Source organism: Myotis myotis, unplaced genomic scaffold (assembly GCF_014108235.1).
Source record: "Myotis myotis isolate mMyoMyo1 unplaced genomic scaffold, mMyoMyo1.p scaffold_m19_p_5, whole genome shotgun sequence".
In the NCBI taxonomy this organism is placed as follows: domain Eukaryota; kingdom Metazoa; phylum Chordata; class Mammalia; order Chiroptera; family Vespertilionidae; genus Myotis; species Myotis myotis.
This window is the reverse complement of record NW_023416357.1, coordinates 37,264,322-37,280,987: the sequence shown is the minus strand read 5'-3', so window position 1 is coordinate 37,280,987 and position 16,666 is coordinate 37,264,322. Positions and strand designations below refer to the sequence as shown.

Below are 16,666 nucleotides of genomic sequence, written 5' to 3'. Positions count from 1 at the left end.
GGACCCAGCTGGTAGTGAGGGGTGACTAACCCTCCGGAGAGTTCTCAGCGCAAGGCAGCCAGTCTTCCCTATTTTTTAAAAAAGTTCGACTCTGGATGAAGGAGTTTCATATCCTATGCCCAGTGATACACCGCAGACAGTACACGTTAGGAGATATTAAGACAGGAGAAACAGAAAGACATTAAACACTTTAATTTTGATATAAATTATGTAATACTTTCCAAAAAGTATCCAAAATATTCCATTGTACAACATATTAAAAAGGTATCCAAGAAGTTAAGAGACCATAGAGAAACTGTAATTAAGGCACAAAGTTTATTTACACTCATAACTGCATACTAAGCTGTTTTATAATTCATATTTACAACCCCATAAACTTTTTGTATTCTGAATTATTCCTTCACATTTTGAGATACTTGGCATAATGTTCAAACACACTTCATACACACTGGCCTCTTCTCCCAATACCACTCACAAGATTAAATAAATACTAGAGAAAAAAAGATATATTTGAAGGCTTTCCTATTTACTTTGAGAGAAGAGTCAGTTTCTTGTGCTGAAATACTACAAGAGTGAAGACTTACACTGTAATTCACTTGAAATATATATTATATCTCTGTTCAAGTACCACTGACTAAAACGAATGTGAATCTGTCAGGTAGCAATGTGACTGGTGGGCTGGTTTCTATGTTCCATCGCTCTCATAGTCTTCTATTCTCATGTCGTCGTCGTCTTCTTCCATGTCTCCCTGGGCTGAAAAGGGCTGAGGCTGGCTGGCAGGCAGTTCATTCCCACTATTCTGACTCAAAGGCAGAGAGCAGGTTTCAGGTTCCCGGGTTTGAGTAGGTTGTTCCACAGCTTCCTCTGAAGCTTGTCCTCCGATAAACTGGGCTTCATCTCCACTTCCTGGGTCCATCAGTCCATGCTCCCTGTCGGTCAGCGCTTCCATTTTTAATCTACCAGATTGATAATGCAGGCATTAATAATAACCAAAGGAGATTCCTTTAAATTACACATGAGTATGAAGATTATGAAACCTTCTCCCGATGCTTTCATTTACCTTCATTCTATTCACTATTTAGTCAGGCCCTTTAGTTTATTTAACAATATAAACAAAAGTACAAGGTAAATGACATTGTGAATAAACCATTACAACTTACAATACAAACGAGTTGAATAATCTCTTTACTAAAGAGTTATTACAAACTAATAAAAGATAAATAGAAAATGGGCATAAAACATAGAACAACTTACAGAAAAAAAGTGCCAATGGTAACTAAAGTGTTCAACCTGATTTATAATTTTAAAAATGGAAATGAAAATATTAAGTTGTTAGTCCTGACCCCGTAGCTCGGTTGGTTAGAGCGTCATCCCAATACACCAATGTTTCGGCTTTGAACACTGGTCAGAGCACATACAAGAGGCAGCCAATGAATGCATAAGTAAGTGGAACAACAAATCAATCTCTCTCTCTTTTTCTGTCCCTCCCTTAAAAAACAAACTACTTTTCTCATCTTTTAAACTGGCAAAGACCTTTTAAAATAATAAGACCCAGTGGTGGCAAGAGTTAGGAGAAAAGAACATGCTAATACACTGTAAAAGGGCATAAAATTGTCAACCTGTTCTTGGAACCAATCTGGCAATATAGAGCAAACAGAAAGATGTATATTCGATGATTCAGCTATTTCATTTCATCCTCTGTAAATAGTATTTGATGTGCATGATGATTTAGCTATAAGAAACGCTGTGATAAAAGTAGGAAGTAAGCTAAAGGTACAAAAATAAGGTGCAGGTGAATTACAGGAAATTTTGCAGCTATTAAAATATTAAGCTAAATATTAATATTTAACATTATCAATGTGAATCAAAGATAATGTTAAATGTGGTCATCATAAATGAAAGATAACAGTACTAGTCATTGTAATAAGTAGCACTGACAAAGTCAGATAAAGTACTTGAACCAATAACAGTGATTAACTCTTTTTAATTCTTTTTAAATGCCTGAGTGTAGCCCTGGCTGGGTGGCTCAGTTGGTTAGGAGTGTCTTCCCATATACCAAAAGGTTAAGGGTTCAATCTACAGATGGGGTTGTATGGGAGGCAACAGATCGATGTTTCTCTTTCTCCCTCTGTCTGTCTGTCTGTCTGTCTCTCTCTGTCTCTCTCTGTTTCTCTCTATCCCTCTCCCTCTCCCTCTCCCTTCCTCTCTAAAATCAATACAACATATCCTCTGGTGAGGATTAAAATGAATAAATAAATGCCTGAGTGTATAATCTGACCTTACAAATAAGCTAAGAAGAAATGAACTATAAATATTGTGTTAATCACTGATATTAGTGCAGAAACAATTTTGCAATAAAATGAATGGTACAGATATAGGCTTATCACTCTAAGAATCTGTATTTTCTCAATTGTTTGGATTTTCTATGATAAGTAAATAAAAGATAGTGCTTGGTCATTGCAGGCTTCAAATATAGGCAAGAAAATCTCTTGATAGGAAAGCTGAAAAGGTGTTTCCAGATATGCAAAATTTGTTCAACTAGATGATTTTAAAGATTCTCTGCCTTTGTGATTCCATGATTCTATTTAGTCTGATATTCCACTGTAAGCTGGTGAAAATACATTTTTATATGTAATAAAATGATGGGCCTACAATGCAATCATGGTCTTTAATCACTGGGTCCAAAATGTATTTCTTGGATTTTACAGATAACATTTATGGGTTGTATACTGGAAAAATAGATATCATATTCAGTGGACAGTTCAGTAGCAGTTCTTTGAAAATTAAAATCATCAGCTTACCTTCCAAAGTGTCGATTCAGAGGAAGCCTTCCAATATCTTGGATAAAAGAAATCTGAGCTGAAACAGAGATTTTAAAAAGCTTTAAATAGACACTTCCAAAGATATATAAATGGCCAATAAACATAGGAAAAGATTCTCAAAGTCATTAATCCTTAGGAGAATGTAAATCAAAACCATGAGATACCATTTTATACCCCATGAGATGACTAATATTTAAAAAACAAACACAAAAAGGTTTGGCAAGAATGTAGAGAAATTGGAATCCTTTTGCACTGCTGCTGGGAGTATAAAATGGTGTAGCTGATGTGAAAAATGGTAAGACAGTTCCTCAAAAAATTAAAAAATAGCATGACTATATGATCTCACAATTCCACTTCTGGGTATACATCAAAAGAACTAAAAGTAGGATCTTTTAAAAGTTATTTGTATACCCTTGTTTATTGTAGCACTATTCACAATAGCCAAAGGGCAGAAGCAACTTACGTGTCCAGATGAATGGGTAAACAAAATGTGGTATATATATACAGTTATTACTAGTCTTCAGCCTTAAAAAGAAAATTCTGATTTATGTTATGAATGAACCTTGCTAAATGAAATAAACCAACCACAAAAAAATTGTATGATTTCACTTATGTGAGGTATCTAGAATAGTTAAATTCATAGATAGAAGATAAGTGGTATTGGCAGGGTGGGGTAAGTTAGTGTTTAATGTGTATAGTTTCAATTTTGCAAGATGACAAATTCTGGAGATTGGCTGCCCAATAAGGTGAATATGCTTAACACTACTGAACTGTATACTTAAAAATGGTTTAAGATGGTAAATTTTGTTAGGAGGAAACATTTACTCAAGAAAATCTGCCCAGCCGGCGTAGCTCAGTGGTTGAGAGTCAACCTATGAACCAGGAAGTCACAGTTCGATTCCCGGTCAGGGCACATGCCCGGGTTGCGAGTTCAATCCACAGTGTGGGGTGTGCAGGAGGCAGCTGATTAATGATTCTCTCTCATCATTGATGTTTCTATTTCTCTCCCCCTCTCCCTTCTTCTCTGGGGAAAAAAAAAAAAAGCACCAACCCTCTAATTATGTGGTTCTGGTGTGGCCAACAAAACAGAAAACTACAAGAGTCTGCAGCATTTGAACTAAGACCTGCTTCCTCTCTTCCTCAGCTTTAGGGAGACTTCACTCCAGCTGGGTGCAGCCAGGAACATAGGGCTCCCTCCTGGTGAGTGTGGTCAGCTAAGAGTTTGGGGCTCCCTTTCTCCACTCAGCCCCCATCCACAGGATGGGAACTCTACTCCAATGGCAAGCAGGTGAATACTCCCTCCTCCTCAAACTGCAATGGCCCTTGCCCCAGCCCATTCGTAGGGCAGAGGGTCCAAACCTGGATAAGCTAAGCCAAGCCAATGAGAGACTACCTCCAGTTGAACACCCACCAGAAAGTGGTCAGGGGTTTTGCCCAGGGGGAAATGGCATTCCATATGAAGTGAGAACTCTGAAGCTCTACTCAAAGGAACTGTCTTTATTTAAAAGAGTGTGGGGAAGCTCAAGCTTAAGGGACATCTTAAAATAAATGCCTCCTCTTAATTAAGAGCAACAAGTTAAACATAAGCCAGCTACTTCATCTGAAAGAAAGAAGAGCCCTCCTGGGGTCAGAACAAACCACGAGATACCATACCTCAAAGTCTACACCTGCCCAATTTAATTCTATCAGACTGGGATAATTTGTCCCTGGCACTGTTGAAACTGATAAACCAATCAGCTAGTAATTAGTAGAGGGTAATAGGTTGGTTTGATGCCATACAAGGCAGACAGTTTAACCAATAAATAAAGCAAAGAGAAATAAAATCAAAGTGAGCCCTGCTAAAACCACTGTCATCACAAGGAGACTGTGGGCATGCCCAAGGCTGAGCTCTTTGAGAAGATTTCGTTAAAATAGTTTAGCCAAGTCGGTAAACAAATAAATAAGCAACAACAATAAAAACAAGCCCAGAAGATGGAGGGAAACCAGTATCCAGAACTTGCTACAATGTATTACCTAAAATGTCCAAGTCCAATATTTAACAAAACATTGAGACTATGCAAAGAAACAAGAAAGTATGACCCATATACAGGAAAACGGGTAAGCAATTGAAATTGAGAGGGCCCAGAATTAAATTTAATAGAAAAAACTTCAAAGAGCCATTACAAATATGTTCAAAGAACAAAAGGAAACCATGTTAAATAAGCAAAGGGAGGGGGGATGTAGACAAGGGCACAGTGAAGATGAATGGTGATGGAAAGAGACTTGACTTGGGGTGGTGAACACACAATACAATATATAGATGATGTATTATAGAATTGTACAACTGAAACCTATATAATTTAATTTACCAATATCACCCCCAATTAATTCAATTAAAAATTTAAGAAAAAAAGTCTCAGAGGGAAGGCAGTGTTGAGTGGGTGGGTAGAGATTAACCAAAGAACTTATATGCATATATGCATAACCCATGGACACAGACAATAGGGTAGTGAAGGCCTGGATTGGGGTGGGATATGAGTGGAGGAGGGCAATGGGGGAAAGTAGGGGAGAAATCTGTAATATTCTCAACAATAAAGATTTAAAAATAAAAATAATTAAAAAATAAATAAAGGGGAAACACTTAGTCTCAGTATTATATATCAACTAGAGGCCTGGTGCATGAATTCGTGCACTGGTGGGGTCCCTTGGTCTGGCCTGCAGGGATTGGGCCAAAACTGGCTCTCTGACATCCCCCAAGGGGTCCTCCTGGATTGTGAGAGGGCACAGGCCAGGCCAAGGGACCCCACCGGTGCACGACTGGGGTCGGGGAGGGACCATGGAAGGGCTCCAGGGCTTGTCTGGCCTGTCTCGGCCGGTGTCTCGCCCAGTCCCGATCAGCTGGACCCCAGCAGCAAGTTAACCTACTCGTTGGAGCGTCTGCCCCCCGGTGGTCAGTCACATCATAGTGACCGGAAGTTCTGCCATTCAGTCTATTTACATATTAGCCTTTTATTATACAGGATGAGTTGACCTACAAAATGATAATGTTATAAAACACTACTTCTTGGGGAAAATAAAAACCCATGTTATTACCTTGATTTCTCATTGGAATGGTTAGCAAAGCAAGATATGGCAACAGCTGAGTTTGGAGGCATAAAGCTGGTAAGCAGAAGTCAGAAAAAAGTGCTTTTGCTGCCAGGCAATTTTCCCGATACTGTATGAAAAAAAAAAAAAAAAGGTGAAAGAAAAAAGTATTCCTAGACATACTAAGTTTATTATATCACAAAATATGTAGGCTTATATACTACAAATATACTTTTAACAGTTTATCTAATGAGTTGTTTAAAATGATTCTAGCATTATCTAGTACAGTATTTTACCAACACAACAATTTCACATTTGACATAACAGCAATAAAAATTTTTTATGCCCGACAAGTATGGTTCAGTGGTTGAGTGTTGACCTATGAACCAGGAGGTCAAGGTTAGATTCTCAAGTCAGGCACATGTCTGGGTTGCAGGCTTGATTCCCCAGTAGGCAGCTGATCAATGATTCTTTCTCATCATTGATGTTTCTATCTCTCTCTTCCTCTCCCTTCCTTTTTGAAATCAATAAACATACATTTAAAAGAAAGCAATAGTGATTAAAAAAAATACTTTAGGTAGAATGAAAAAAACACTTAAAAATCAAAAGAATTGTTTATAGCCCGGTTGGCCTGGCTTGGTGGTTGGGCGTCAACCTATGTATCAGAAGGTCATGGTTTGATTCCCGGTCAGGGCACATGCCCGGATTGCGGGCTTGATCCCCAGTAGGAAGCAGCCGATCAATGATTTTCCCTCATCACTGATGTTTTTATCTCTTTCTTCCTCTCCCTACCTCTCAATAAAAATATATTTTTTAAAAAAGAATAGTTTATGAGCATACATACATCACAAAATTATGCGAGGACATTGTTTCATTTTTTTTTTTTTAAATACTTACCCAAGGAGATGTTTGTGGTTGATTTTAGAGAAAGAGGAAAGAGGGAGAAAGAGAAACATTGATGTGAGAAACATTAATTGGTTGCCCCCTGCATGTGATCTGACTGGGAATTGAACCCGCGACTTTTTGGTGTATGGGGCCATGCTCTAATCAACTGAGCTACCCTGCCAGGGCAGAACTTACTTTCTTCAGGTAACACAGGTGCAATGTTTGTGCTTCTTTCCTTATCAGCCTAACATTGCAGCACAATCTTGCTTTCAAGGAGCTTACAGTCTTGGAAAGATAATTCATATGTAACTATAATGCAAAATTAGTATGTGCTATAATAGCAAAGCAAGTCAATAAGGGATTATAAATTGCTTAAAAGTCAAAGTTCTTCAAAGAAATCTGTTGAAATTTCTTAGACTATGAATTATAGGCTCATATTTAGCCATGATTTTAGAACTAGAAGACATCTTAGAGATGACCTAGTCCAGGGGTCACAGGTTCAGATGCACATAATATAAATCAAAGCAGTGGACCAGCTGGGGACAGTAGTACCTACCACTCACATTTTCAAGGGACAGATTCTATTTGGTTTCAGCAGATTGCTGCCATGTAAACATATGGGCCAGTGTGGGTTCGGCGTGGCTCAGTGATTGAGCATCAATCCATGAACCAGGAGGTTCTGGGTTTGATCCCCAGTCAGGGCACATGCCCGAGTTGTGGGCTCGATCCCCAGTGTGGGGCGTGCAGGAGGCAACCAATGAATGATTCTCTCATAACTGATGTTTCTTTTTCTCTCCCCCTCTCTCAAATCAATAAAAATATATTTTAAAAGGTTGGTGTGGGTCAGTGGTTGAGCATCAACTCATGATTTAAGAGGTCCCTGGTTCGATTCCTGGTCATGGCACATGCAATCAATGTTTCTCTCTCATTATCCCTCTCCCTTCCTCTCTCTAAAAAATCAATAAAAATGTATTTTTAAAAATGGGCCAGTGTTGCCTTACTTTTCCTGTCTTTCCCCCCAGGAGATTCTAGAAATTTTGAAGCCAGAAATCCATGTCCAAATTTTAATTATTATACTAATTTTTAAAGATGGGCGATTCACTGAAAATATCTATTCGAGTTACATTCAACTTGTGGGCCACATGTTTTTTGACCTTTAATTCAATCCTCTTCTTTTATAGCTGGGTAAACTAAGTATACATACTTATTAGTTGTTAGGTGAAATAATTTATCTAGGTGGTTAGAGGCAAAGCCAGGATTTATTTTCAATTAACGCTAAAATATAATTATAATTATACTTTGATTCCAATAAGTCAACTTACAAAATAGGTACGGGCTTTCAAATTGAGTGATTTTTCCCTAAAAAAATGACTAAGCACTTAAGAAAATTGTTTTGTTTTTTTTTGTTTTTTATGTTGTGTCATAGTTTAATGAAAATTGTGGGCCTAGCAACTATTTCTTACTAAGAATGAAATATTTTTCTTTTTTAAAACAACATGAAACCCAACTTGCCCTTGCCAGTGTGGCTCGGTTGTGTGTCAGTCAACCCATGCACCAACAGGTTGCGGGTTCAATTTCCAGTTAACAGCATATACTTTGGGTTGCACGTTCACTCCCTGCCTTGCGTCAGGGCACATGCAGGAGGCAACCAGTTGATGTTTCTCTCACATTGATGTCCCCCGCCCCCTCCATCCTTCCCACTCTGAAAAGCAATGGAAAAAATATCCTCTGGTGAGAATCTACTCCACCAAAAAAAAACACAAACAAAAACTTTATTGACATGTGATTCACATGCCATAAAGTTCACCTATGGAAAGTGTACAATTCCTTTTTTTTTTTTTTTTTTTTACCTTTTTATTTATTAAAAACCATTGGGGTTTGTGCAATGGCCGAAAACTTGATCCTCCTCCTTGGCAATGAGCAAATCCTCGGGCTTTGTTGGAATGTATCACACCTCTTGTAGCTATTGACGTACTATATTCCCTGAGTAAAGAGCGGGTCTAAAAAAGAAAGGATGTGAAAGAAAGAAAATATGAGATTTATAAAATAGTACTAATGGTATTTCTGACACCAAAAAAGGACTAACCATATTTAGCCTTTTTCAACATCACTGCAGGCCTAAAAATAATATGCTACAAGATTATTTAAGACAAATCCAACTAAGAAATAACACTCAAATGCTATGTGTAAACTCTGATTGGATCTTGGATGAGAATGGGGAAAACGACTTTAAATACATTTTTCAGACAACTGGGGAAATCAAAATAAGGACAGTACGTTAATTTTCTAAGGTGGGAGGCTAGTATGCTTGTTTGTAACAGAGCAATGTTATTATGGATGCTTAAGTACTAAGTGTCATGATGTTTACAATTACTTTCCAATTATTCAGCTAAAATAAGTCTGTAAATACACAGAGATTAAGCAAATGTAGCAAAATGTGAAAAACTGGTAAGCAACAGTTAAAGGTACACAGATACTCATTGTACTATTCTTTCCGTTTGTCTATAGATTGGAAAATTTCAAAATAAAAAAGTATAAAAAATTAAGCAAATACAATTGCTGAATAATGAAACTCTAAATATGATACACTATATAAAAAATGTTTTTATTTTATCTTTCCTAGTTTTAATTATTAATGCTATTTCAACATTTAAAACACAGAGAAATATTAACATATCAAAACAGTGTTGCCCTGGTCGGTTTGGCACAGTGGACAGAGTGTCGGCCTGCAGACTAAAGGGTCCTGGGTTTGATTCTGACCAGGGGCTCATGCCTGGGTTGTGGGCCCAGCCTCCGATCAATGATTCTCTCTCATCATTGATGTTCCTATCTCTCTCTCCTCCCTTCTTCTCTGAAATCAATAAAAATATATTTAAAAACAAAACAAAAATTGGGTGTGGAGAGAGCAGAGCGCCCGAAGAATGGCTTCTCTGTGTATAACACATCCAACAGCAACTTGGGCTTACTCCTCACGGGTGGCAGGATGCTGTGGCCTTCCTGTGACATTACGCCCTCTACATTAAAAAAACAACAAAAACAAAACAACACAACAAAAAACAGTGTTAACCAGGTTGCAGGTTCGATCCCCAATGTGGGGCATGCATGCAGGGGGCAGCCAATCAATTGTTCTTTCTCATCATTGATGTTTCTGTCTTCTTTCCCTCTCCCTTCCTCTCTGAAATCAATAAAGATATATGTTTTTAAAAAGTTAAGAAAAAAGTACAAATTTTATAGTGAATAATTTCAATTTATAAAAAGGAAACCATTAAAAAACTAGCAGAAAGTATAGAAAGTAGTTATTTTCCTTCTATCCACTTTTCAATGGTTGTCAAAATTTCTATATATTAATTTTATAACCAGAAAACAACTTTAGAAAAAAATTAAGTGTTATTTTATCATCGGGAAAATCAAGTTAACTGCTGAAGCTTCATTACAAACACTGAGTTGGATGAATTAATTTTCTCATAGCTATTAAGTTATATATGTCACGTCAAATAAGTAAGAGTAAAATTTTTTTCTCAATTCTGAGGAAACAATAAAAAACAAAAACATTTAAGTCAAATGGTCTTACATTCCAGTCACCACTGATGATATCTGCAAAACTCAGAAACTCACTGGCTCTCACAAGATCATCTACTTCCATGAAGAAATCTACGTAGTTTTGGTGAAGATATAAATTAAATAACTCTCCTGGCATGTGTGACATTTCTACCACTTCCTATAATATAAAAAAAAGCACACGTACATAATTTTGGTAAAAAGGCAGTGGTCAAATATATATGCCCACAAATGTAAATAATATATGTCTTGTAAGTAGTACTTAGTGTTACTAAAGGTTTTACACTTTACCTCAGGATGAACAAGTAATGTATCCCGTTCATACTCTGACAAATGGGAGGGCAATCGAGGGGAGTCTACTTCTGTTACAGATGCTCCTATAAAAAATTTCCAGATTAAAAAAAAATCTTTATAATTATATAGCACATCTTATTTTAAAGTTTTCAACACTTTAGGAACATAATTGCAAAAATACTAATTGAACTGTTAAAAATAACTGGAAGCTTATGCGTTGCCTCGCTATTAAGAAAATGTAGAATTCTGATATCTAGATTATGGCATTTCTAGAATTAAAGCGCTCCACATTTCACCTTTCCAGCTCTGAGTTGCTTTCTTCTTTTTATTCTCATCTCAATCTAGAGGCCTTTACAGCTTATTTACTATTTGGTGGATGATACTCTCTGCATGAGAGAAGAAGAAACCCCATTCCCTAATACAGAAGGTTATAAAAGAGTGTCGAGGAGGAAAAGAGTGGAAGGAAAAGAATCAGTGAATGGCCACTAGGCTCCAGAGGCCAGAGGAGCCAGAGACAGAGTGTCTTCATTTCCACCTAAGTGATGCCTGTTTCATTTTCTTCAGGTGGCACGGAGGTTTCCATTTAGAAATCCCAATTTTTGATAAGAACGACTGATAGAAAGCAGGTGTAAGAGGCATTCACAAAGTTTTATAGGAAGATAAAAAACAGTAGTTTGAAACAACAGGGTTTTTGACAACCAGAAAACACTCTCAAATAATAACGGGAGTGATAGCATGAGGTTTCAGTGAATTATTTGCAACATTTTACAACTCACGGTTATTTGCAGCTATTTTACAAGAGATTTGGAAAACTGAGAGAATGTTGAGGATACTGTACACATAAGACTTTTTTATTGTTCATCATGAACTATTTTTTGTTACATAAAACTATTCTAAACTATAGCAATGATTTTTCTTTTAAAAATCTGTGTAAATGTTTTATAAAAATTGCACCAGATAGATTTAAAAAAATAAAAAAGAAGAAATCTCCACTGGCTGGTGTGGCTATTGGTTGAGCATCATCCCATGCACCGAGAGGTCACTGGTTTGATTCCCTGTCACGGCATAGGTTCAGATTGCGGGCTCGATCCCTGGTGGGAGGCATGCAAGAGGTGGCTGATAGGTGTTTTCTCTGTCTCTGTTCTGTCCCTCCCTCTCTCTCTAAAATCAATACAGGCCGGTTAGAGTGGCTCAGTGCTTGAACGGTGACCTATGAACCAGGAGGTCACAGTTTGATTCTTGGTCAGGGCACAATGACCAGGTTACAGGCTTGATCCCCAGTAGGGGGCGTGCAGGAGGCAGCCAATCAATGATTCTCATCACTGATGTTTCTATCTCTCTCTCTCTCTCCCTCCCTCGCCCTTCCTCTCTGAAATCAATATAAAATACATATATTTAAAATCAATATAAACATTAAAAAAAAATCTTAATTTTCTTCCTTTAGGATCATAGACTGAAAACTGATATTTTCCACATAAAATAGGAATTTGGGATTTTATTGAAAGAAGAGACAATTAGAGACGGGTAATGGGGGTAAAGAGGCTGAGAAGCAGCCATTAAAGACAAAAGAGGGTAAGTAATTATTAAAAAAAAAAAAAAAAAAAAGAAGAGGGAAAGGAAGAACATTTCTGGTTGGGGACAAAACTGCTAGTGAAGGGACCAGAGAAATGTAAGAGAATCCAAAGAAACCTGAAGCTACCTAGCAATTTGCTTAGGGCCCTGGTGGCCAGAGTTCAGTGCTAAGAGGACTTGGGCAACCAACACTTGCCACTAAATGTCTAGATGGACTGATGTCTTACTTTCAGTAAACTGTAATTTTAAAGACTTAATATGGCCTGGAGTACTTCGTTTTTGTGTTTAATCCCACTCATATTCCAAAAATACTCATCTGGATAAATACATTTTCCTGCATAGGCCTTGCCAAACAGCATCTGATCTAGTCCTAGTTCTTTGTTATAAAAGAACCAAACACATGACATTTAAAATTTTTTGGTATTTTACTTCAGTTTTAAGAATAATACCTAACAAACTTTTAAAAATGTGTAAGTTTTCTTACTTTTGCAATATAGTATTTTCCCCAGAGCTCTGAAGAGAAAGAGAGAAACATCTTTTCCACCAATAGCTTGGACCTCCTGATTTTCAAAAACCTTATCAGATTTTTTTCTTCGTCTTGATTTTGACAGCACAGCATCTGATTTTAATGAAGACATTCCTTTTTTCCTTGGGCATAAATTGTTTCTTCCTAAATAAGATACACCCAAGTGACAATATTTAAAATAAAAATAAAATATGAAAGCTAAAATTGAGAACACTTCAGATACAGTTATACTAAGTATTCTAATTAAGAAATATTTTCCTAATAAACAATAATTATAAAATACCTGAACTGAGTCAGAGTCCTCTTTGAGTTACTAAACTATTAAAACAGATTAAATGTCATCTAAACTATTTCATGACACATTTCAAATTTTCAGATACACAGATGACACATCCTATATAATAAAAGTGTAATATGCAAATTGACTGAACAGCAGAACAACAGGTCAGTGGGGGGAGAGGGGGGAACCAGCAAGCAGGTGTCACCAGGCCAGCCAAGGCGCATGCCAGCGGGCAGAGGGAGGGGACAGTGATGGGATGGGGGGCGCGGGCAGCGGCAACCAGCAGCAGCAGGGCGATGGGGGCTGGTGCCATCCCCTGATCGCCCACCTGGTCGCCTCCCACAGAGGGAGGCCACGGACGGCATCAGCAGCAGGGCAATTCGGGGCAGGGCCACCCAGCACCATCCCCAGATAGGCCTGCCGGGGTTGCCTCCCGCAGAGGGAAGCCAGACTGCGGCTTAGGCCCGCTTCCCCTAAGCCAGTGGTTCTCAACCTTCTGGCTCTTTAAATACAGTTCCTCATGTTGTGACCCAACCATAAAATTATTTTCATTGCTACTTCATAACTGTAATGTTGCTACTGTTATGAATCGTAATGTAAATATCTGATATGCAGGATGGTCTTAGGCAACCCGTGAAAGGGTCGTTCAACTGCCAAAGGGGTCGCGACCCACAGGTTGAGAACCGCTGCCCTAAGCTGTCAGTTGGATATTCCCTGAGGGATCCCAGACTGCGAGAGGGCGCAGGCTGGGCTGAGGGACCCCCGAGTTCACGAATTTTTGTGCACTGGGCCTCTAGTTCTTTAATATAGTCATACCCATATCACCTCAATTTCTCAGTGTTTTGTGCAAGGTACTATTCTTGGTACATAATATGTATTAACTAATTTAATCCTCATAAAAACCTTATCAGGAAAGAACTACTATTAGGAAAAGAACTACTATTAGGAAAAGAACTACTATTATACAGATGGAAGAAATGAGGTGTAAAGAACTGGCTCAAGGTTATCATTTAGGAAGTGATTTGAATCCAGGCAGCCTGGTTCTGCAATCCATGCTTGATAACTATTCTTTATTACCTCTACTGATGTGGACAGTCTCCAATTTTGAATATGTTTGTGTTCAAATTTCATTGATATTCTATTGTTTAAAATTCAAAATATATCATTTAAGAAAAGCAGCCTGGGATAGCAGAAAGAACACGAGATATGGGTTTGAATACTAATACTGTTTCTTTCATTAGGCTGATCTGAGAATTAAATAAAAAAAACATATAATTGCTAATACAGTTCCTGATCTACTAAAAAAATTAATTTTCTTCCCTTTACAATTTCAGAGCTCAGAGCAACAATGTTAAAAATGATAGTTAGGATCCCAAAGTGGCCCACTTCAGTCTTTCTAACACATAATTCCAGTAGTAAACCTAAAGACCATTTACTTTTAAGTTTCTACAGAAAGCAGAATTCTGTTTTCAGTTGTGTCAGGCTGCCTATTTTATTTCTCTACAGTTATTTTGAAAAACAAAGTTGTAAACCAGATGAACATGTTACACTTATGGGTAGAAATTAGTACTTCAGGTGGATTTTGAGAGCTCCAAAGATGGCTTTTAATTTTTTAAGGTCATTTCTGAATGTTAAGCATCAACATTTGTTCAATGTTTTCTGATAAAGACTGTGCTCAGTGAAATATGACTACTGGAGTAAAAATGTAACTCATTGCCATTAGTGGGGCTATCTCTATAATATCATAAGGCTGTGCACCCCTTTTACATATCAGTAAAGGGAAACTAATTTGTTAAACACATCATATATATATTATTATGAAAGAAGTTCAAAACTAAACCTACATGAGCACAATATTATTAAATTCATTAACAGCTGGCCATTTATTGAGCCCTTATTATGTATCAGGCACTGGAATAAATACAAGTATTACTTTGCTTACTCTTCACAGAACTTGAGAGTTTTTGATATAAAAGGTGAGAAAATAGAGGCACAGAAAGGTTTAGTCACCTGTAAGATTGTCACTGCTAAGTGGCAGAGCCAAGGTTTTCACCCAGGAAGTCAAATTAACTTTCAAAGGTAAAGTCGCAAACCACATAAATGAATTAGGTTTTGTCTCAGATGTACAGATACATATAATGACATATTCATAGGGGTCTGTGCATGCATGTATACACATATATTATGACATCGTCTCAATAAAAAAATAGTAAGTGGAAATAGGTATACATCGATTACAAGCTAAAATATGTTTAGTCTAATTTCATTTCATGAACAACTACGAGAGAGCAGTCACCTATATAATGCTGTAAGAATATATTTTCCATAGTTACCTTTTGAAGAAGAAAACTGGAGGCTGTTGATTGCACTTCTGATATCACCAGAGCATCCCTGACAGAGCAACTCTAGAGAAGTTTTATCAGGGACGGTAATATTTCCGCCATTCTGAAATGAGAAAATTAAAAATCTTAAATGGTTTCCTAAATAAAATAAAACACACAACCAAAAACTCCCTCTTTTTATAAATTAATGGAAGTACATTAGAATCTTTCAAATTTGAATTAAGGTGATAAAGTAGTATATTGATTATTTTTATTATTTAATGTTTGATAAAATACTTAAGACTATAATTTGTAGTATGCTCATAGTAAAGAATGGAGATTTTTTTTAAAAAGATATAAAAAAATCATAAGTAATCCAACCATACAGAACTAATCACATTTAACATTTGTATGTACTATTTTCTGGTATGTGTACGTTTATATATATGTGTACATTTTGTTGTGACTGACAATTGCTTGTTTTGTTTTAGCACAGTAAATTGGAGTCAGAACAAATTTCAAACCTGTCTGATACTTAACAGTTGTGGGATATTATGCAAATTATTTGCCCCAAAGTTCAGTTTCCTTACCTGTAAAATAGAAATAATGTACCAATTTTATATGGTTATGATGAGGTTTAATAAGATACGTATGTAAACACTTTGCATAGTGACTGACACATATAAAGGGCTGAAGATATTTCTACTGTTAGCATTATCATATAAGTTTATATCTTGTTATTTTTAACTTGGCATTTAATTGTATTGTCCCATGTCACTAAATATTCTCAAAACACTAATTAATGACATAATAGCTCAACTGTGTAACTGCTTCATTATTGTTGGACTCAGTTTGTTTCTAATATTTCATTATGAAAAGTTATTTATTCAGTTAAGTGCTCTACACACATACATTATTTTAATATTCAAAACAACCCCTTCCTTGGAGATTTCCTTCAATTCCTGTGATCCCAGCAGTGCAAAAATAAATAAATAAATAATGTTTCATGTAAGATCTAGAACCATGCTGCTAGAAGTTCCATCAATTTAACATCACCATGATTTGAAAGATAGAAAAAAATGATGCATTAAAAGTGACAGATGCTTTACAACCATGTTAATATGCCTAACACTATTCAACTGTATTCTTAAAAATGGTTACAGTGGCATAGTTATAATACTATATTATATATTTGAAAATTGCTATGAGAGTAGATTTTAAATGTTCTCACCACAAAAAAGAAATGGTAATTACATGATGTGATGGAGGTGTTAGGTAATGCTATGGTGGTAAACATTCTGCAATACATAAGTGTATCAAATCAACACATTCTACTTCTTAAACT

At 36.8% G+C, this 16,666-nt stretch overlaps 1 protein-coding gene and 1 non-coding gene across 10 annotated transcripts in view; one reads left to right on the top strand and one right to left on the bottom strand.

The window, feature by feature from the left end:
- Positions 1-177: 177 nt before the first annotated feature.
- Positions 178-16,666, bottom strand: part of RAD17 (RAD17 checkpoint clamp loader component) — a 28,663-nt gene continuing 12,174 nt past the window's right edge. For 5 of the 9 annotated variants that reach the window (XM_036310785.1, XM_036310787.1, XM_036310789.1 and 2 more), the window contains 8 exons: positions 15,334-15,445; positions 12,679-12,864; positions 10,620-10,705; positions 10,342-10,488; positions 8,621-8,770; positions 5,895-6,015; positions 2,802-2,859; positions 178-956 (listed from right to left, as the gene is read on the bottom strand). In XM_036310785.1, coding sequence (XP_036166678.1) covers positions 686-956; positions 2,802-2,859; positions 5,895-6,015; positions 8,621-8,770; positions 10,342-10,488; positions 10,620-10,705; positions 12,679-12,864; positions 15,334-15,445 — 1,131 coding nt within the window. In that variant the 3' untranslated portion in view covers positions 178-685. Of the gene's footprint in view, positions 957-1,619; positions 1,745-2,801; positions 2,860-5,894; positions 6,016-8,620; positions 8,771-10,341; positions 10,489-10,619; positions 10,706-12,678; positions 12,865-15,333; positions 15,446-16,666 lie in introns of those variants that run through there. The other 4 variants (XR_004967777.1, XR_004967778.1, XR_004967779.1 and 1 more) reach the window with 4 other exon arrangements.
- Positions 9,662-9,790, top strand: LOC118657234. The gene has a single exon (XR_004967946.1). It is a non-coding gene; the product is annotated as a small nucleolar RNA SNORA11 (small nucleolar RNA).